This window comes from Barbatula barbatula (genome assembly GCF_947034865.1).
Source record: "Barbatula barbatula genome assembly, chromosome: 25".
Classification (NCBI taxonomy): Eukaryota; Metazoa; Chordata; class Actinopteri; order Cypriniformes; family Nemacheilidae; genus Barbatula; species Barbatula barbatula.
The window spans coordinates 9,642,816-9,659,463 of NC_136788.1; the positions used below are offsets into that span (position 1 = coordinate 9,642,816).

At 37.6% G+C, this 16,648-nt stretch overlaps 1 protein-coding gene across 1 annotated transcript; it reads left to right on the forward strand.

Moving 5' to 3' along the window:
- Positions 1-12,194: 12,194 nt before the first annotated feature.
- slc15a5 (solute carrier family 15 member 5) lies at positions 12,195-16,467 on the forward strand (the record flags this gene model as incomplete). The annotated part of the gene is made up of 9 exons (XM_079450874.1): positions 12,195-12,453; positions 13,104-13,326; positions 13,928-14,097; positions 14,532-14,752; positions 14,859-15,045; positions 15,300-15,488; positions 15,680-15,811; positions 16,116-16,224; positions 16,329-16,467. The coding sequence occupies exons 1-9, from the start codon at positions 12,282-12,284 to the stop codon at positions 16,465-16,467; spliced, it is 1,542 nt and encodes a 513-aa protein (XP_079307000.1). The 5' UTR covers positions 12,195-12,281.
- Between the last annotated feature and the right edge of the window lie 181 nt (positions 16,468-16,648).

The following is a 16,648-nucleotide window of genomic DNA, read 5'->3' on the forward strand; positions in this document are numbered from 1 at the left end:
GGTGACATCCATATGAGCATCTATGAAGGTTAACCATGCTGAACTGTTTGAAGCTCAACATGTCCAAAGCATGAGATCAATAGAACTGGTTGTAATGATTGGCTGCCATTATGACCTACAGTAGGACTACCGAATGATCAATTGGTAATTTAACAACTCCTCAAAACTGGGTTCAAAACAAATTAAAAAACTAGTGAGTATTGCTTTTGCATTACCATCATTACACCATCTGTCTGATTGACACTGACACTCAATTTTGGGCCAGAAGTTCAGCATTCAATACACAGAACTGAAAGCATCAGAAATGACATGTTGACCTGCCTCCCTGAACTCTCGTGGCACCCTTCATTGTCAACATGTAGAGTCATCGCGCATGTTAATGTGCCGACTTGTTTGATACGAAGAGCAACTGCCATCTTTTCCAGGGCCAAAGTGAACTTGAATCCTGGGAAAGATGCTGATTAGTAAACCCTGTATAGGGGGCAGTCCCGAACTCCTCAAAGCCTACAATGCCTGATATGTTTTGGATGCATTCGTTAAGCTTTCCTCACTGTTCGCTAAAACGCCATCGCACGATAATTTGGAAAATTCTCGGGTGCTAATCCAGTTCTCGAGTATTTCGCTGCAGCATCGGCCTTTGAAATCCCGGGGAGCCATTGTTAAAGCCCAACAGTTTGCGGGCCATGGTTACCATTCACACTTTATGAAGATTAACTGTCATTGTAGGGACCAGAATGCAACAGGGCCGGTGTGTACAAAAACTTCCCCAACTCATTTGCTCCTGTCGCAGTTGAGCCCACTGCAGCGTGGAGCTCTCTACATACCAGCACCAGAACAAAACGCTCCTTCAGAGTCTCAACAGAGGCTTTAAATCAAAGTGCTTCCAAATGACATCAGGTTCCTGGAGTCCTGAGAGAATAAGGAGGAGAGAGAGAGCTGTGAGGGCCTTTCATGTGAACTTCAGTGGAGGAGCCAATCCCCGACTCACGTCCCGGCTTCTCGATGGGGGACGGATGACACATATACGCTCGCGTACAAAGCATACGAATTTCGGAACTCTGCAATATGGGGAAAAAAAGAGGCAGGATGTGGGGGCTTTAACTCTATGACCACCTCGCTTTTATCTGTCTCTTTATCACGTTGCTCCTTTCATGTTTCCGGATACTTCATTTCCTTGCTGTTTGCAGCTTTTTTTTTAAAATGACAACAGCTTAAACTGCTAATACACATAAATTATACCCACATTTAAAATCTCTGCACTGTATAATTTTGCTCAAATTTAGTTTAAAAGCGGTCTGTAATTACATCAAATCAAAATCAAATAGTTGAAAATGGTTCAAATAGATTTTTAAGTTTTACAAAATGAAGCTAGATTTAAGTCTATAATGTCTTAATTTACAGTAATTTATATTATTTAAATAATATAAACCCAATTTGATGTAAAAACTTAAAAATATTTTTTTTAGAATATAGGCACACACACTGTAAAAACAAATCATGAATTTGTTTTGAAAATTCATGATTTGTTTTTACAGTGTGTGTGCCTATATTCTAAAAAAAATATTTTTTAAGTTTTTATGATGTCACAGAGAAAACCATTCTTTGGTTTCTTTAATAAACGATCTACAGGGGTTGGACAAAATATTATGAACAAAATAATAAATATATAAGTTGTACTGTATGCGAGAATGTTTGAAACTACATTAAAAGCAAATGGTGGTTTAACTGATGTTCACATTATTTAATCCAGCGATATACTGGTGTTTCATGGACACATTTTCACTGTTGACAGAACTAATAAGTTGATGTAAAGAACATAACACAGTGCCTACCGGACGCGACCGGCGGGACACCACACATGGCTTGTTCTAATGGGATTGTCGCGCTGCCAGTGTAGAACCGGTGTAAGTTAATACAAATAAAATAAAAATACACTGATAAAACAAACAAATTGGATGTGCATAAAATAAGCAACTTAAAACAAATAAAAAGTAAACCCTACACACTAAAAAATGCTGGGTTATTTAATCTACCCAACCGCTGGGTTATGAAATGGTTTACCCATTATGGGTTATTTATATCAACATTTGGGTAATATTAATATAATATTGGGTTATTTTGTGCAACTCATGCGTTGAGTTAAAATCAATCAACCCAACATACATCGGTTGACCCAGCACTTGGGTTGTTTGTGCTTCGAACGTCATCACATCGTCTCCAGAGTCCACACACCGAGTGCTCGTCACAGCAGAAAACCTGACTAATCATCCAGCGAGGCAAATAAACAATAAAAGGTTTGTGTAACTTATACTATTCACATTGTCTGTGTTGCGTTACCTGTTAAAGTAGTATCTTTATATTGTCGAGGCTTTGGTTTGGCTAACAACGTAGCCATTTAGCCGTTATCATGGATAGCCTAACGTTACAGCTTATCCGTTTGCTTTGAATTATATTAATGAATTAATTAAACAAGTTCATAATGCCCATGGGGATGTTTATTGAGCTCACCAGTCTAATTTGCCAGCTAGTTTCAAGCTAGCCAGGTGATTAGGCAGTTAACTAGTTTACTAGCCAACATGCTCTCAGTTAGTTGCTTTACTAGCTATATTATTTTAACTAGCTATAAATGAGCGCGCTTTTTTACTGAAGCTTTTCATGTGAAGGCATAACACAGTGTTTGACTGATTAAAGTATGTAAAAAACTGTGAGTTAACCTGATATGTCTGACTTAATGCATTTATGTTCATTTATTTAAGTAACGTTAATGTAGTTAACGTAATTTGACCGACAATAGATAAGAACAAATTCTTATTTAAAATGGCGGCCTGGCAAACGACAAGGGCCACTTGAGTGAGGGGTTAAGAAATATAAAATAAAAAGTTTGGGAACCACTGCTGTAGCCACAAATATTCTTGTGAAGTAAAAACATAGACAATATACATGCATGCAATTTGTCATATGAATTGTATAAGGAGAAAGGGAGGATTGTTTTCTCTATATTTTGTGATGCTATATAAAATGGCTGTTATCTTCACATTGGGTTACATTTTGCTGCTAGTCTGCATTGCTTTTGCATAGTGACATCTGAATAGTTAATACAATAGCAATTGTATTTTTGCTTAAGCTCTTTTTGTGTTTGTTTCAGATCAATGGACAGCTTTGTCATTAACATTTTGACAGAGTGGCAGCTGACAGACCTTGTCGACAAATTTAAAGGTAAGAAATATTTGTTTTCCCATCCACAGCATATCAAGTCTGCATTGCTACTCAAGCCCTACACAATACAGCTCATTCCTCCTAGAAACGCTTCTGTGCTGTTTGATGCCCACTGTTATGCACTAAGCAGCAGGAACAATAATTGATCTACTGAGGACAGACAGACGTACAGACAAACCCTGTTCTAACCGTAGCCCACGCTGTCAAAGTCAAACATGCCTCATCTCTATTCATTAAAGATTTTGATTTCTTGGCAGGAAATATGGTACACCCCAGGACGGAGCCACCGGCCAGCCACTGGATTCCTGGAGGAAAGGCTGCTGAACGTCAGAAAGCGGCTGAGATCAACCAGCAAGTCGCGGAGCATGGCACAGACACCATCACAAGCGCCAGATAATGGAGCTCTTGCAAGGGCTCTCATACCAGGTAATTATTAAACTGAAAAATTATTTGATCAAGCAAAACATCCATATTTCAGTGACTGACTACTTGTTCTTTTTTACAGAATGTACCATATCAGATGAACGTGCGTCACAGTTAAGAGAATGGTTGAGAAACAATTCTCAGCCCCTCAGCCAGATAGAGACCTACATGGAGAACACGGCAGTCTACAGGGCCAAGTGCATTAGGGACAACAATTGGACCATTGATCAGATCCTCGAGGAGTTCCCTCACCTAATGACCAAAGGCATGGTAGGTATAGGGAAATCTGATCTTGCATATGAGGATGCATTATTTATAACCTTTTATTATTGTGCCACATTGAATTGGTTTTAAAATGTGTTTTTCATTTTATAGATTGCACAGGACTTTCTTGTCCTGCATGGGGATGCTGCATCAAAATTGTTTGAAACTTGGCTACCCATTTATGCTGAGAAGATCCTGTGCCTGGCAAGACAGGAGGGGAAGCTGACATTACCCCTGGATGGATTATCACCAGGTAATAGTTTCTTGTCTGCATATCTTGTAAAAGCAGGGTTTTCCCTGGCTTCTTAGGGGGCTCGACCAAAAACTGCAATTTCACATCATTTTGGCCACTATCATTATCAGAATCAGAACTATAGCTAACAAAAAAAAGAAAGTGTAAATTTGCTTTAGATGTATTTGTACACCTGTATTTGCACAATTCACAGCCTTCTCGAACATGAGCTCTGAGAATAGTGAGTGATATCATAATAGGAATAGAGTTAAATAAATCTGTCAGCCTCTTTATGCTAATTGGGTACAAAAAAGTCCAAGTTTTCACAGCAGAGTCAACACGGCAGTACCGGTGTAACTAATAACATTACGTTTTTTTGTGATTGTTGCGGGAAAAAAATCCTTGATTATGTGGCACGTCATCGCAAAAAATGCGATGGAATATACATTATATTTATGCAATTTTATGCGATGAAATTGCGGGGATTATGAAATCATGCAAATATTCTAATTTGACCTTGCATTACAAGATCGCCATTATCCTAACAGACTGGTGACGGTAAGAAAAAATGTAAGCAAAACAAGCCATGGTCACGTTTACTGCCAAAGAAATGCAGTGACTGTACTCCGGTGCTCTTTTAAATACTTAAAACTCTGCCGCCGTCCGGCCCACTAATGGGAGGATTAACTACACTACAAACTAACCAGCTGCAGGGCGCGAATTAACAGCACGTAACAGTTCTCATGGGTTTTATTTTAGTTGGATATTGAATGACAAAATCACAGGTATGCCATTCCACATCGTATTGACACCTATGTCTTCCTACAGATGGCGTTGGGGATCTCGCCCTGAGGCAGCTGCCAGCCTTGCTTCCACCTACAACTTACAAAGTTGGCCGTGGCCGCGGTGTGAAAGTGGTTCGCCACACCATTCAGGAATGCAGCTTGGCCTTCATCGACCATAAGCCTGTAAGTCCTCAAGCACATCTAAAGGGGAAACTTTATTCATTTTATCAACATATCTGAGCTTAAGAATGTGTCCACACACACATGCATATCCAGGTTTGTTTTACTATACTTTTGTGGACAGGCATCAAATATAGCCTGACAGTATTATATAGCCCACCTATCTGACCACCTAACTCTGCTGCCTATCAGCCAGATAGGATAGTCAGATTTTCTGATCATGTTTATTGTAATGATAGATCATCAATAGATTTATGGCTTTTTAGGTCAATTGAGAACATATGATACAGATCAACGTTTTGAATTAGAGATGCACTGAATCTTTTCCAAATTAAATTCCAAGCTAACTAGACTTTATAATAAAACAATAATTTCTCTAGTGAGGACCAGGAAAATGGTCCTCTCAATGTCTATATTTGAATTATTCTATAGTAGTCGGTAAACATTTGGTCCTTACTCACTCGCACTCTCTCACTTGCTCTTTTTTATTCTTTCTTTTTTAGCCTGGAATAAACATGGTGGAGTACCTCCATGAGGCCAAGGCATGTAAACCATACCCCCACATCCTGACGCTTGGCAATGATCATGGTGCATTTCAGGTCTTTGTGGTAATAGCTGGACAGGCCCTGGAACAAGTAGCACTGCTTCAGGCCATTGATGTCTGCTTCAAGGCATTCTTTGTCTTTGACATTAAATACCCGAAGCAGTGTGAACATGTCTGGCAATTCATACAGACGATCATTTATGAAATCCCAGGAGGGGAGTCTAAATTAGTCAAGTTTATTCAAAGTAGAATAGTTGCTTGCAAGTAGACCTAATGGCTCTCAATAGCAACTTAGACTTTGAATTTCGTTAATTTGTTCAAGAGAGTTGACTGTTGGCATGTTGAATGTTAAGCCAGTTCATTCATAATTATTGTTTTGATAAGAATGTTTTCTACCTAAGTGATATTTACGCTATTGTTGATATTAATTAATGTAATATAATAAATGTTTTCTAAGATTCCATTGTTGTTTTGTTTTTGTATTTTTTATTGCATAATATATGCATAAATATAGCATGTATTCTGCTCTAGGTTTGTAGTTTAACGGTTTTATAGCTATGGGTAGTCTATTGCAATTTATTTTCTTAAATTGTACTGTAATGTGTTAGAATTATCTGGCATATGGGTTAATTTGACCCAGCATTTGGGTACACTATATAACAAATATGTAGTTGAATCAACCCAGCATTGTAATTAATTTGACCCAGCGTTTAGGTACACTATATAACAAATATGTAGTTGAATCAACCCAGCATTGTAATTAATTTGACCCAGCGTTTTGGTACACTATATAACAAATATGTAGTTGAATCAACCCAGCATTGTAATTAATTTGACCCAGCGTTTAGGTACACTATATAACAAATATGTAGTTGAATCAACCCAGCATTGTAATTAATTTGACCCAGCGTTTTGGTACACTATATAACAAATATGTAGTTGAATCAACCCAGCATTGTAATTAATTTGACCCAGCGTTTAGGTACACTATATAACAAATATGTAGTTGAATCAACCCAGCATTGTAATTAATTTGACCCAGCGTTTTGGTACACTATATAACAAATATGTAGTTGAATCAACCCAGCATTGTAGTTAATTTGACCCAGCGTTTGGGTAGAATATTTAACTCATCTGTTGGGTTAAAAATAACCAACCCATCTTGCTGGGTCAAATTAACTACTGTTGGTCTGGTGCTATAGTGACCCAGCGGTTTGGTTATAAAATAACCCATGTTGGGTTATTTTTAACCCATCATTTTTTAGTGTGTACTAGTTGTTTTATTCAGTGTATATAAAACCTATAGCCAACTTAAGAGCCCTATACAGCCAAGGGCGGAAAAAACATCAAGGAGGTAAAGTCAAAAACCCAAATAGTCTAAAATAATACTTAAATAATTTATTGTTTTAGTGGCACAGACAAGAAATTCAAAACAATATAGGTAAGCTAATACAAAGAAGTGTCCATCAAAACCATCATTTGAATCTAAAAGACAACTCTTAAAACGTTTGTGTTGTTCAGCAAGGAGAAAACATTCATAGCTCTTCCTGACCTTATGTGTCGTAAGCATTAGCAAGCTCCAGGCTTAAATGCACTTTAGCAGCCCAAATGAGTTGTTGACTTACTTCTTATATCACAACAGAGCCACCAGACAGGCGAGGTGGTGAGCAGTATGACCCTGACAAACAGCAAACAAAGTATTCAAAGCGCTAATTGTTTTCCTCTCATATGTAAGCTGTCTTCAATTAAAGGAAAATCTGGTGAGTGGAGTAGACCTTAAAGAGAAAAGAAACTCAAGCGCTCCTCCAGGGTTTCCTAGCAATAGGAGAGCGGCGAGGTAAATGCGTTCCTTTGATTTCACATTGGGGTGCAAGCTCTTAAACAGCCAATCAGAAGAGTTTCACCTTTTGGAACGTTTGAGAAAATCCTTGTTAAAGTGCTTTTCAACTTACAGCATCAAGAGTCTTTAAACACTCGACCATCTGTGTAATTCCACAAAATGGGGTCCGTTTGTGTCTTTCATATACACAGTAACTTTAACTTTTTTACTCATCCTCGTGACATCCCAGATGTATGACTTCCATCCTTCCTGTCTTCTAGTTTTTACAAATATCCATAAATGGGACTCAACATGGTGAAGCTCCAAAATGCACATCCTTCATTAAAGTAATAGTGAAAGTGAAACTCTGTAAAAAAAATATGTACTGCCATTAAAGTTATTTCTACTTTTTACATAATAAAAAAGCAATAACAAAAATGTTTTTCTCCCCGTTGGCCAAAATTTATATTTTTTATTTTTTATTTATAAAATTTTATTTTAAATGTAAAGGCAGCAACGTTTTTTATTGTGTTGAGAAAAGACATCTTGTGTCCTGTGTCAGCCGCCGTAGTGCTTCGAAAGGGAGGGGTGGAGTGAGCCGTCAGTTGCAATTCACAACATCATCGCTAGATGCCTCTAAATTTCATACACTAGACCTTTAAAGGCCTTCAAACTCTCATCAGTCTGGAAAGATACGTTTCATAGAACGACCCATTTATACCATGCACATATTTAACAGTTAAAATTGTTTACTATGTAATACTATTCGCCTCTATCCAAAAAAAGCTTCCGAGTGTAGCAAGCACACAAACACATGCATAACCGATACAATGAAACAGCATTTGCAATTATGCCCGGGCCCCCCCATCCCTAATTTCTTAATCTTCAAAGCTGCCCAGTGGCATTGTCTTGTCTGGGTATGGCTGTTTCCGATGCTATTCAGCCCATTCAGCCGGCTGAGGCCTAGCAGAAGCATCTGCAGACAACGGCTCTGGGTTCTCTCTTTCTCAGGGTGTCCAGCTGCACAATGGATTTCTTCAGCTAGCGGACAAAAGAGTCCTGCGAGTAAAAAAAGGTTCAAATTCAATGGCATTCCCCTTTACAATCAAGCCTGGTATAAGCGCTAACTAACCCGCGCTCAGAGATGGGTGATATGTTATGGTAAGTGAGACCTATGACCTGAAACAAACAAGAATTAGTATATGAATCAATTAAACATCACAAAAGTTTCCAGGGGTCTGGAATGTTCTGGAAATGGAGGGAGGCTATTGCTAAACTAACATAAAATGGGCTGCTAATATATCTAAAATATATATTTAAATAATTGCATCGTTTCTCAATAGTCCACTTGCTATATTATATTATACATAGATCTATAAAATATTGAGAAAATATATAAAATCTATAAGCAAAATATAGCTAAATGTCACACTTTCTTTGCAAGTCATTATCCATAAAATCATTACCCAGCATGCACTGGGGTTGAGTACAGCTCATATTAACCAGCCAACAATTTGCGCACTGCTTCACTGGCACCCGAAGCCTATTCCATGAGGATGCATTAGCTCTCTTATCACATCCTCTGTCTGGGTCCAGGGAGCCCTATTGTCACCCCAAACAACAGCCTCTTTGGCACCCTGGCAGCTTAACACCCAAGGCTCCGAAGTCTCAATGGCCGGGTTTCCAGCAGGCGAAAAAGCGCCTGGACGTACGTCACCTAGTGAACTGCCTAATCTCCTTGCCCTGTGCATTCACACCAGCCGTTCTGTTCAACGAATCAAAAGCCTCTGCACTAATTAAAGCACTCCATCCTTTTCCTGTTATTCCACCATTGAGAAGTGATCTCTGTTTCTTTATGTACAGAAATAAAAGCAATAAAATGCACTCAGCCCCAAGGACGCGTTGGAAAGCTGATCTTTAGCTTGTGCAAAAGCATTTTAAGTTGTCGAGTCCATTGAAAAGGCAAAAAAGCACTTGAGAGTGTGCATGGAAGAATGCGGTGGAATTTACGCATGTCATTTAAAGCAGTGTTGTGACACTTTTGCCATTGAGGACCTGCATTCGTGGATTTTTTGGCAATAAAGCGATTACAAACGCTTGGCTTGAAGTCAACAAGTAGGTTAAACACAAGCAACGTCTTACAACTTGTGACTTGAGTTCAGATGCTCTGAGAGTAGCATGAGTGCCATGGCAATAAATACAAATGTTATCTAAGTCTTTGAAGGCACTTGCCAAAGCCTGAAAACCCAAGCAAGTTACTTTAAATGGAATAATATGTAATTTTTAACTGTTAGGGCTTTCAATTATCTTGTCAATTAGACCTTTTAACACCATTTAATTGCCCTGTTTAACACTCTTTTTAAGTTTAGAGTTCCTTTATTTTAATACGGTCAACAAATTTGTTATCAGTAAACAGGAGGTCAGCTGTGGCCTAGTGGTTAGAGTGTTGGGCTTGTGATCAGAAACTTGCCTGTTCAAATCGCAGTAATGTGCCACTGTGTTAAAACTACTTGTAAGTTGCTTTGGATAAAAGCATCTGCCAAATGAATAAATGAAAACATATATTGATAATTGAGAAATCACAATTGTATGTTTGACTTTTTTAAGCTACTAAATTTAGTCTTGCCAACTCAAACGGCACCCTCTAGAGGAGTAATTCCTATATTACAAAACACAACTCGCCAGCAAATTAGATCACTCAACACCACAATTAAAATCACAGTTACAAAATATTCATAATTCAAAATATTTTAGTCATAACTATTTACTTAATTCGAACAAAAGTAAAAAAAAAAAAAACTTATTTTAGTGACAATCACAAAACTCAGGGTTGGATCCATAGCAACCAAACTGTGGTCTCATTCACTGATGCACCACACTGAGTCAGTGTTCTTTCAGTGTGCAGATTTCTCTTCTCTTTTGAGCACTATTCACGCCCAGTCTTCTCATCCACTGTGGTCCTTTCTCCACTCATATAATTGGTGAGCTCAGGCAGAAAAATTCAAACCCAGCACACCGTAGCCATTCAGAACAGAGCGACCGTGATGCTACATGGCTACAGGCCAAACAAGACCCATTGGATCAACTTTTCCCAAAGAAATTCACGTAAATGCACATAAATCTTTAGCAACAATGAAAACAGTTAAATTATATGTCAAATATAGTTCTTAATCGAAAACTTTTAATAGAAGCTAATTATAGACTACTTCACAGGTCCAGAAGTACTTTCGGTTTCATTGTATATATTATATTTTTAAATCTAACATATAAAATTGATTTTCTAAGATAGTTGTGTAACATCTTGTTTTGGTTATAATGTTCTTTCGGTTGTATTTTGCTCAAACGTTTGTGTAGTGTTAAAAAACTGATACAGGAAGTTTTTGTGGACCAGCTTTAGATCAGCATTATGTTTTGCGAAGTGGTCTGTATATGTTACATTATATATAAAACATTTATCAATTGAATGAATAAATAGAAGCTATATCAAAATATGTTAAATACATAAAATAGAATTATAAATAGAATGTAAATAGAAGCTATAACTATATATGTTTAATTATATATAAAATATATATTTAAAGCATTATAGTAAAATGAGACAATTCGAGTTCAAGGTGAAGATAATGACACAAAAATGTATTAGGAAACAATAGTATTACAATATAATCAATAGTAATATCATTCACTATAATTATTATTAATATTAAAATAATATGTTAAATCTTATTCAATTTTACTCTGCAAGTTGTGTTAGATATACATTATTAAATATTTTGTTTATTCCCCAGCCTTCTTTAAACATCAAAAAGGCACAGCAGACAGTAAGAGGACTGGATTTCACATTTCACATGCTGACTAATTTGGCACTGCCTCTTGGCCACCTTTCACAGTGTGGTGTTATATGCTAGCAGCTTGAGTCGTTGAAAGTTTAATTATAATTTGCTAGCACCGCATTGATACATACTTGTGAAATGAATTTGTGTAAAATGTCATCAGGTGCTTCAGCTTCACACTATTTGAATAAAAACAAACAAGCATAAAATATCGGCGTCAGATCAACAAGGGTGCCCGTGGAAATCTGTTCTATCAAAACCATGAACCACAAAATATTAGTTGTACACATGGAGCTTGTGGTGACCATGATAAATTACTTTTTAAAGATTTATTAAAAAAATGTTAGGTTAAATCCTTGGTACTGCAAGATAGAAATGTAGTTTAATAGTAACATTACATAATTACAAACCCAAAATCTAGTCAACTTCTTCAAAAGGAAAGGACAGCCATTCAACAAACTCATAACACAAGTATTTCTCACATCTCTGAAACAGCTTTCACCATCAGTGTCCGGCAGGCACAATGCCGACACATCAATTATCTTAATAATCTAAATAGCACGCAAGCAAAGGCCTTCCAGAGTACAACATACTGGAAACTTCAATACACTTACGAAGAAAAGCAGTCTGTAAACATTACTCAGAAACTTCAGTAAGGAGAAATAATGCAAGCTTGTCATGTCTTTTGTTAGGTATCCACAAGATTTCACGTGACTGTGAGAAATGGTCAGTCTTGGTCTCTAGTAATGGAGACTGAATTTTGCATTTGCTTCACTTCCACAGGAAGAGCTCTAGAAGAAGCATGCCGCCAGTAAATGCATTTGATCAACGTGATAGCCACCTCCCTCAGGTGGTCTTTGCATCTCCACATTCCAGTGAGACGGTCACCATGCCCCGCAAGGCACGTAAGAAGCTACAAGCGATTGTTTGTGTTCTGTTCGTGGAGCTGTTTGAGAGGTTCACCTTTTTTGGGATTGTTTGCAACATGATCCTTTTCTGCACCATCAAGTTGGGATACAGCAATTATCAAGCGGCCATGGTGAACACATGTTTTGTGGGAGCCAGCGTTCTCACGCCTGTTCTTTTGGGATGGTTCGCAGAGACGTGCTTCGGGAGGACAGCGGTTCTGAGCATTTGTGCTCTTCTTCATTTCTTTGGTTAGTGAGTTGAATTGGTTCGCAATTTGAAAATGACTTCTTTAAAGCCTTTATTGTTTTGCTTAGGGTTTAGAAAACAAATTCTAATTTGGAGTTACACCGAGAATTTTTACTATTTCACATTTACAATTTTCAAATAAATTTAAGATTGATGGTAATGTGACAAAGTTTTTTTACATTTTCTTGATACTGCTAGCCGGATAGTTCACAAGAAAAGGAAAATTCTATTATTTTAGATAAATAATTTATATATTTTATATACTCATCCTCATGTCATTTCAAATCTGTATAATTTTCATTTTTCTTCAGACTACAAAATAAGATATTTTGAAGTACTTTGGTAACCAAACAACATTGGCCCCCACTGACTCCCATTGAACACAAATCCACAGAGACATTTCTTAAAATATCTCCTTTAGTGTTCTACAAAAGAAAGAGTCATATACAGTACAGGTTTTAAACGACATGAGGGTAAATCAATGACAGAAGTTTTATTTTTGGGTAATCTATCCTTTTAAGACTGGATAAGTGTATAGCCAAGTGTTTGCAGCAGTGAATGTGCTCCCATAAGACACCCGTTAATAAGAAAACTGTTCACAACTGCTTGTAAAAACTACATAAGCAATCTTCTATGGCTTGGTCGCTTACAGGTACTGCCATGCTTCCAGTCGTTGCCTTCCCTTTTGAGGATTTCTATATAAACACACATAATATTGTGCATCAGCTGGAGCCGCACGAGCAACACATCCTCTTCTACACAGGACTTGTTGCTGTGGCTCTTGGCATTGGTGGCATCCGTGCCATCCTCTGCCCACTGGCAGCCTATCACCTTCAAGGACGTGATCGACACCAACTGTTGTCGTTCTTCAACTGGTAAGCTGGTATCGTTACAAAAAATATAGGGCGGTATATGGTACATTTAAAGCACATTTGTGACCCTGGAGAAGAAAACAGGAAGTCGAACATCTGAAAGTTGAAAAAATTTGCTTCCCTTTGATGTATGGTTTATTAGGACAGGCTAATATTTGGCCGAGATACAACTATTTGAAACTCTGAAATCTGATGGTGCAAAATAAATCTAAATATTGAGGAAAATCTCCTTTGAAGTTGTTAACCAGAGGCTCTGTAGCAGGCCGTCACTAAGAAGAAACAGGTTGTTGAAATGCTCTCTATGGGCTTAGGCGGAAGTCTAAGCTTTACATAGATACCAAACTTGAGAGGGTAATTCCCAAAGAGTGGGCAGCAGCGAGCAATGTTCGCAGGCGTGTTTCAGGCCATTTTTGTTTTGCGATTTTGCTGCATCCACTCACAAACCTGGAAATTTACAAAATATCCTCATGGAAATTGATCTTTACTTAATATTCTAATCATTTTTGGCATAAAATAAAATGTTTTGGCTTTTGCCATAAATTTTCCCATGCTTTAAGATTGGTTTTGATTAAATCTGTGGTGTAACCTTAACTTTTTTCAACAGGTTTTACTGGCTGGTCAATCTGAATTCAATGGTTGTGTATTTGGGGATCGCCTACATTCAGCAGTCAGTGGCCAAAAACTTGTGTTTTCTCATCCCTTTCACCTCAGTTCTTCTAGCCCTCATCGCCATACACATGGTGCGCAATAAGCTCACATTCCACCCCAAAAAAGGTAAGTAGCTATTCAACTAATATACGTAATAATTATTGTTAAAGTCTCCCTTTTTCATATTCATGGATCCGCATATACTAAATGAAGCAAGGGTGAACACTCTTAAAACAAGGGGTTAAAAAGTTTCTTCAATGCCATAGAAGAACCTTTTGGTTCCATACTGATGAACCTTCCTGTTTCACAAAAGGTTCTTTGTGGCGAAAAAAGGTTCTTCAGATTATAATAAAGTAAGGGAGTAAAGACTTCAAATAACCTACAGCTGAATGGTTCATCGATTATATGGCATCACTATGTCAAGCACCTTTATTTTTAAAAGTGAAGAGTTATATTCAAGTAATTTTAAGGCATGAAGACATTATTACATTATTATCATTATCATAATTTTATAAGTTCGTTGTTCACCAACTGTGAATTTTGTTTTGTTGGACGAACAGGAAGTTCCCTACTAACCACGTTCGGGGTGTTCCTTAATTCTCTGAAAATGTGTTGCCTCCATTACCGCCATTTAAGTGGCGACGTTGCTAACTGGCTAGACCGTGCCAAAGAAAACAACGGTGGCTGTTATAGTGAGACCAGTGTGGAAAACGTTAAGATCCTGGTGAAACTTTTTCCTCTCTTTGGATTTCAGCTTTTATATCGCGCATGCATTACTCAGGCAAGTATGTTTGACAAATTAAGCCTTAAGTTCCCCCGTTTCTCTGTATTCCGTCTGTCTGTAAACATTTGCTTGTTCTCTAAAATCTTTACCATTACTTTGGCAGATTCCATCAGGCTATTATCTACAGACGATGCATTCAAACCTCAAACTCAATGGTTTCATCTTGCCAGTAGCAGTGATGAAGGTGATCAGTATACTGCCTGTGTTGATCTTGGCACCACTGCTGGAGTTTCTGAACACCTGCTACCAGTCTCCAAAGAAAATACTTCCCTCTCCGGCCACATTTATCAGTAAGCACCTCCATCACAATAAGAAATGCATCAACTTAAAGGGGCCCTGACCAATACCCTATATTTAATGACATACTAGTTACCTAGTATTTTCTAATAATAGAGGATTTATCAAAATATAAGACAGGGAGGAGAATGCACCTAAAATAGATTTTAAAATAGATAAAATAACTTTAATGTCTACTATACTACTGTATACAAAATACCCAGGATTACAGTAGTTCTCACATGCACATTTTTATATTTCCCCACAGCTATGGGCCATGCTTGCGCTGCTCTTTCGGCATTCCTGGCTGGAATCTCAGAGATCCATAAAAAGGATTACCCACAGGTGGAGCAGACATTGTCAGGCAAGGTCCTTCAGGTGTCCTCCATGAGATGTTTTCAGCTTACTCCTCAGTACATATTACTGGGTGTGGCAGAGGCCTTTGTGACACCAGCATGTACGTATTTTAAAAACACCTTTTAAAAAAATAAAAATAAATTATATAAATATAAACATTTCAATGACACCAGATTAATACAGCTATTTTTGTTTAGAAAAACAAGATGAAAGGAAGGTAGTCTAGTACTTTCACTAAACTACTAAATTGTGTTCATAGAAGGATGTTTGTCCTCCTGTCCCTCTGTATAGGCTCCCTCATCTCCTTCTGTCTGACGCCCAGCAACCTCAGAGGCGTCTCGCTCCATTTCCTGACCCTGTCGTATGGAGGTGGCTGCTTTCTAGGCGCTTTCCTTATTCACTTCCTTTATTTTGTGTCAGGAGGTAAATACGTTTTACATTTAAATAACTCAAATTTACCTACTTAAAAAATATATAATGTCACTCAGAAAAGTCTATATTTAACTGATCCAGAGTGTTATCTACCAATGTTAGATTCAGATTCTAAAGATAACATTTATATTTCTTAACTTTCATGTTGTTAATGCCTGTAATGACTATTGAACATAATCAAACTGGTGATGTTTCTTAACATTTTCTATACACAGAGCACATATTAATAGCCTTTCCTGTCCTATTTTGTTTGAAAGGATATATTACATATACACGTTTTGTTAAATGATTGCAGGAAACTTCTATCCGAATAACCCCAACGCTGGCAATATGGAGAGGTTTTTCTTTACGCTGGCTACGTTAATGGCTATAAACACAGTTGTGTTTTGGAGAATATCACAGAGGTACAGTTCAAGCCATAAATATACTACAACCACTCATTTAAAATTAACGAAACAAAAATTGTTTAAATAATTGACAGCTCATTGTGTATAATGTTTCTGGGCAGGTACACGGATTTGAGCGTGACGTTGAGCAGTGGAGCAAGTCCTCTATCTGAGAAACTTATTCAGTACAAGACCTATCTTCGCTTCTATGACACAGTGGAACGCTCTGATACTTTAACCTCCATGGAAACTGTCTTGTGACTTCACCTAACACACAGGATCTGTAACGCTGGCGTTACACGACAGACACTTGTGATTCAATTCTGCTCTTATGGAATCAAAGCAGTGCTTGTAAATAGCCGTATAATAATGTCAACATACTGTTTTAGAAGAAATCCCGTCGAACCAAACCCATGTCTAAAAATAAAGTTATTTTATGATA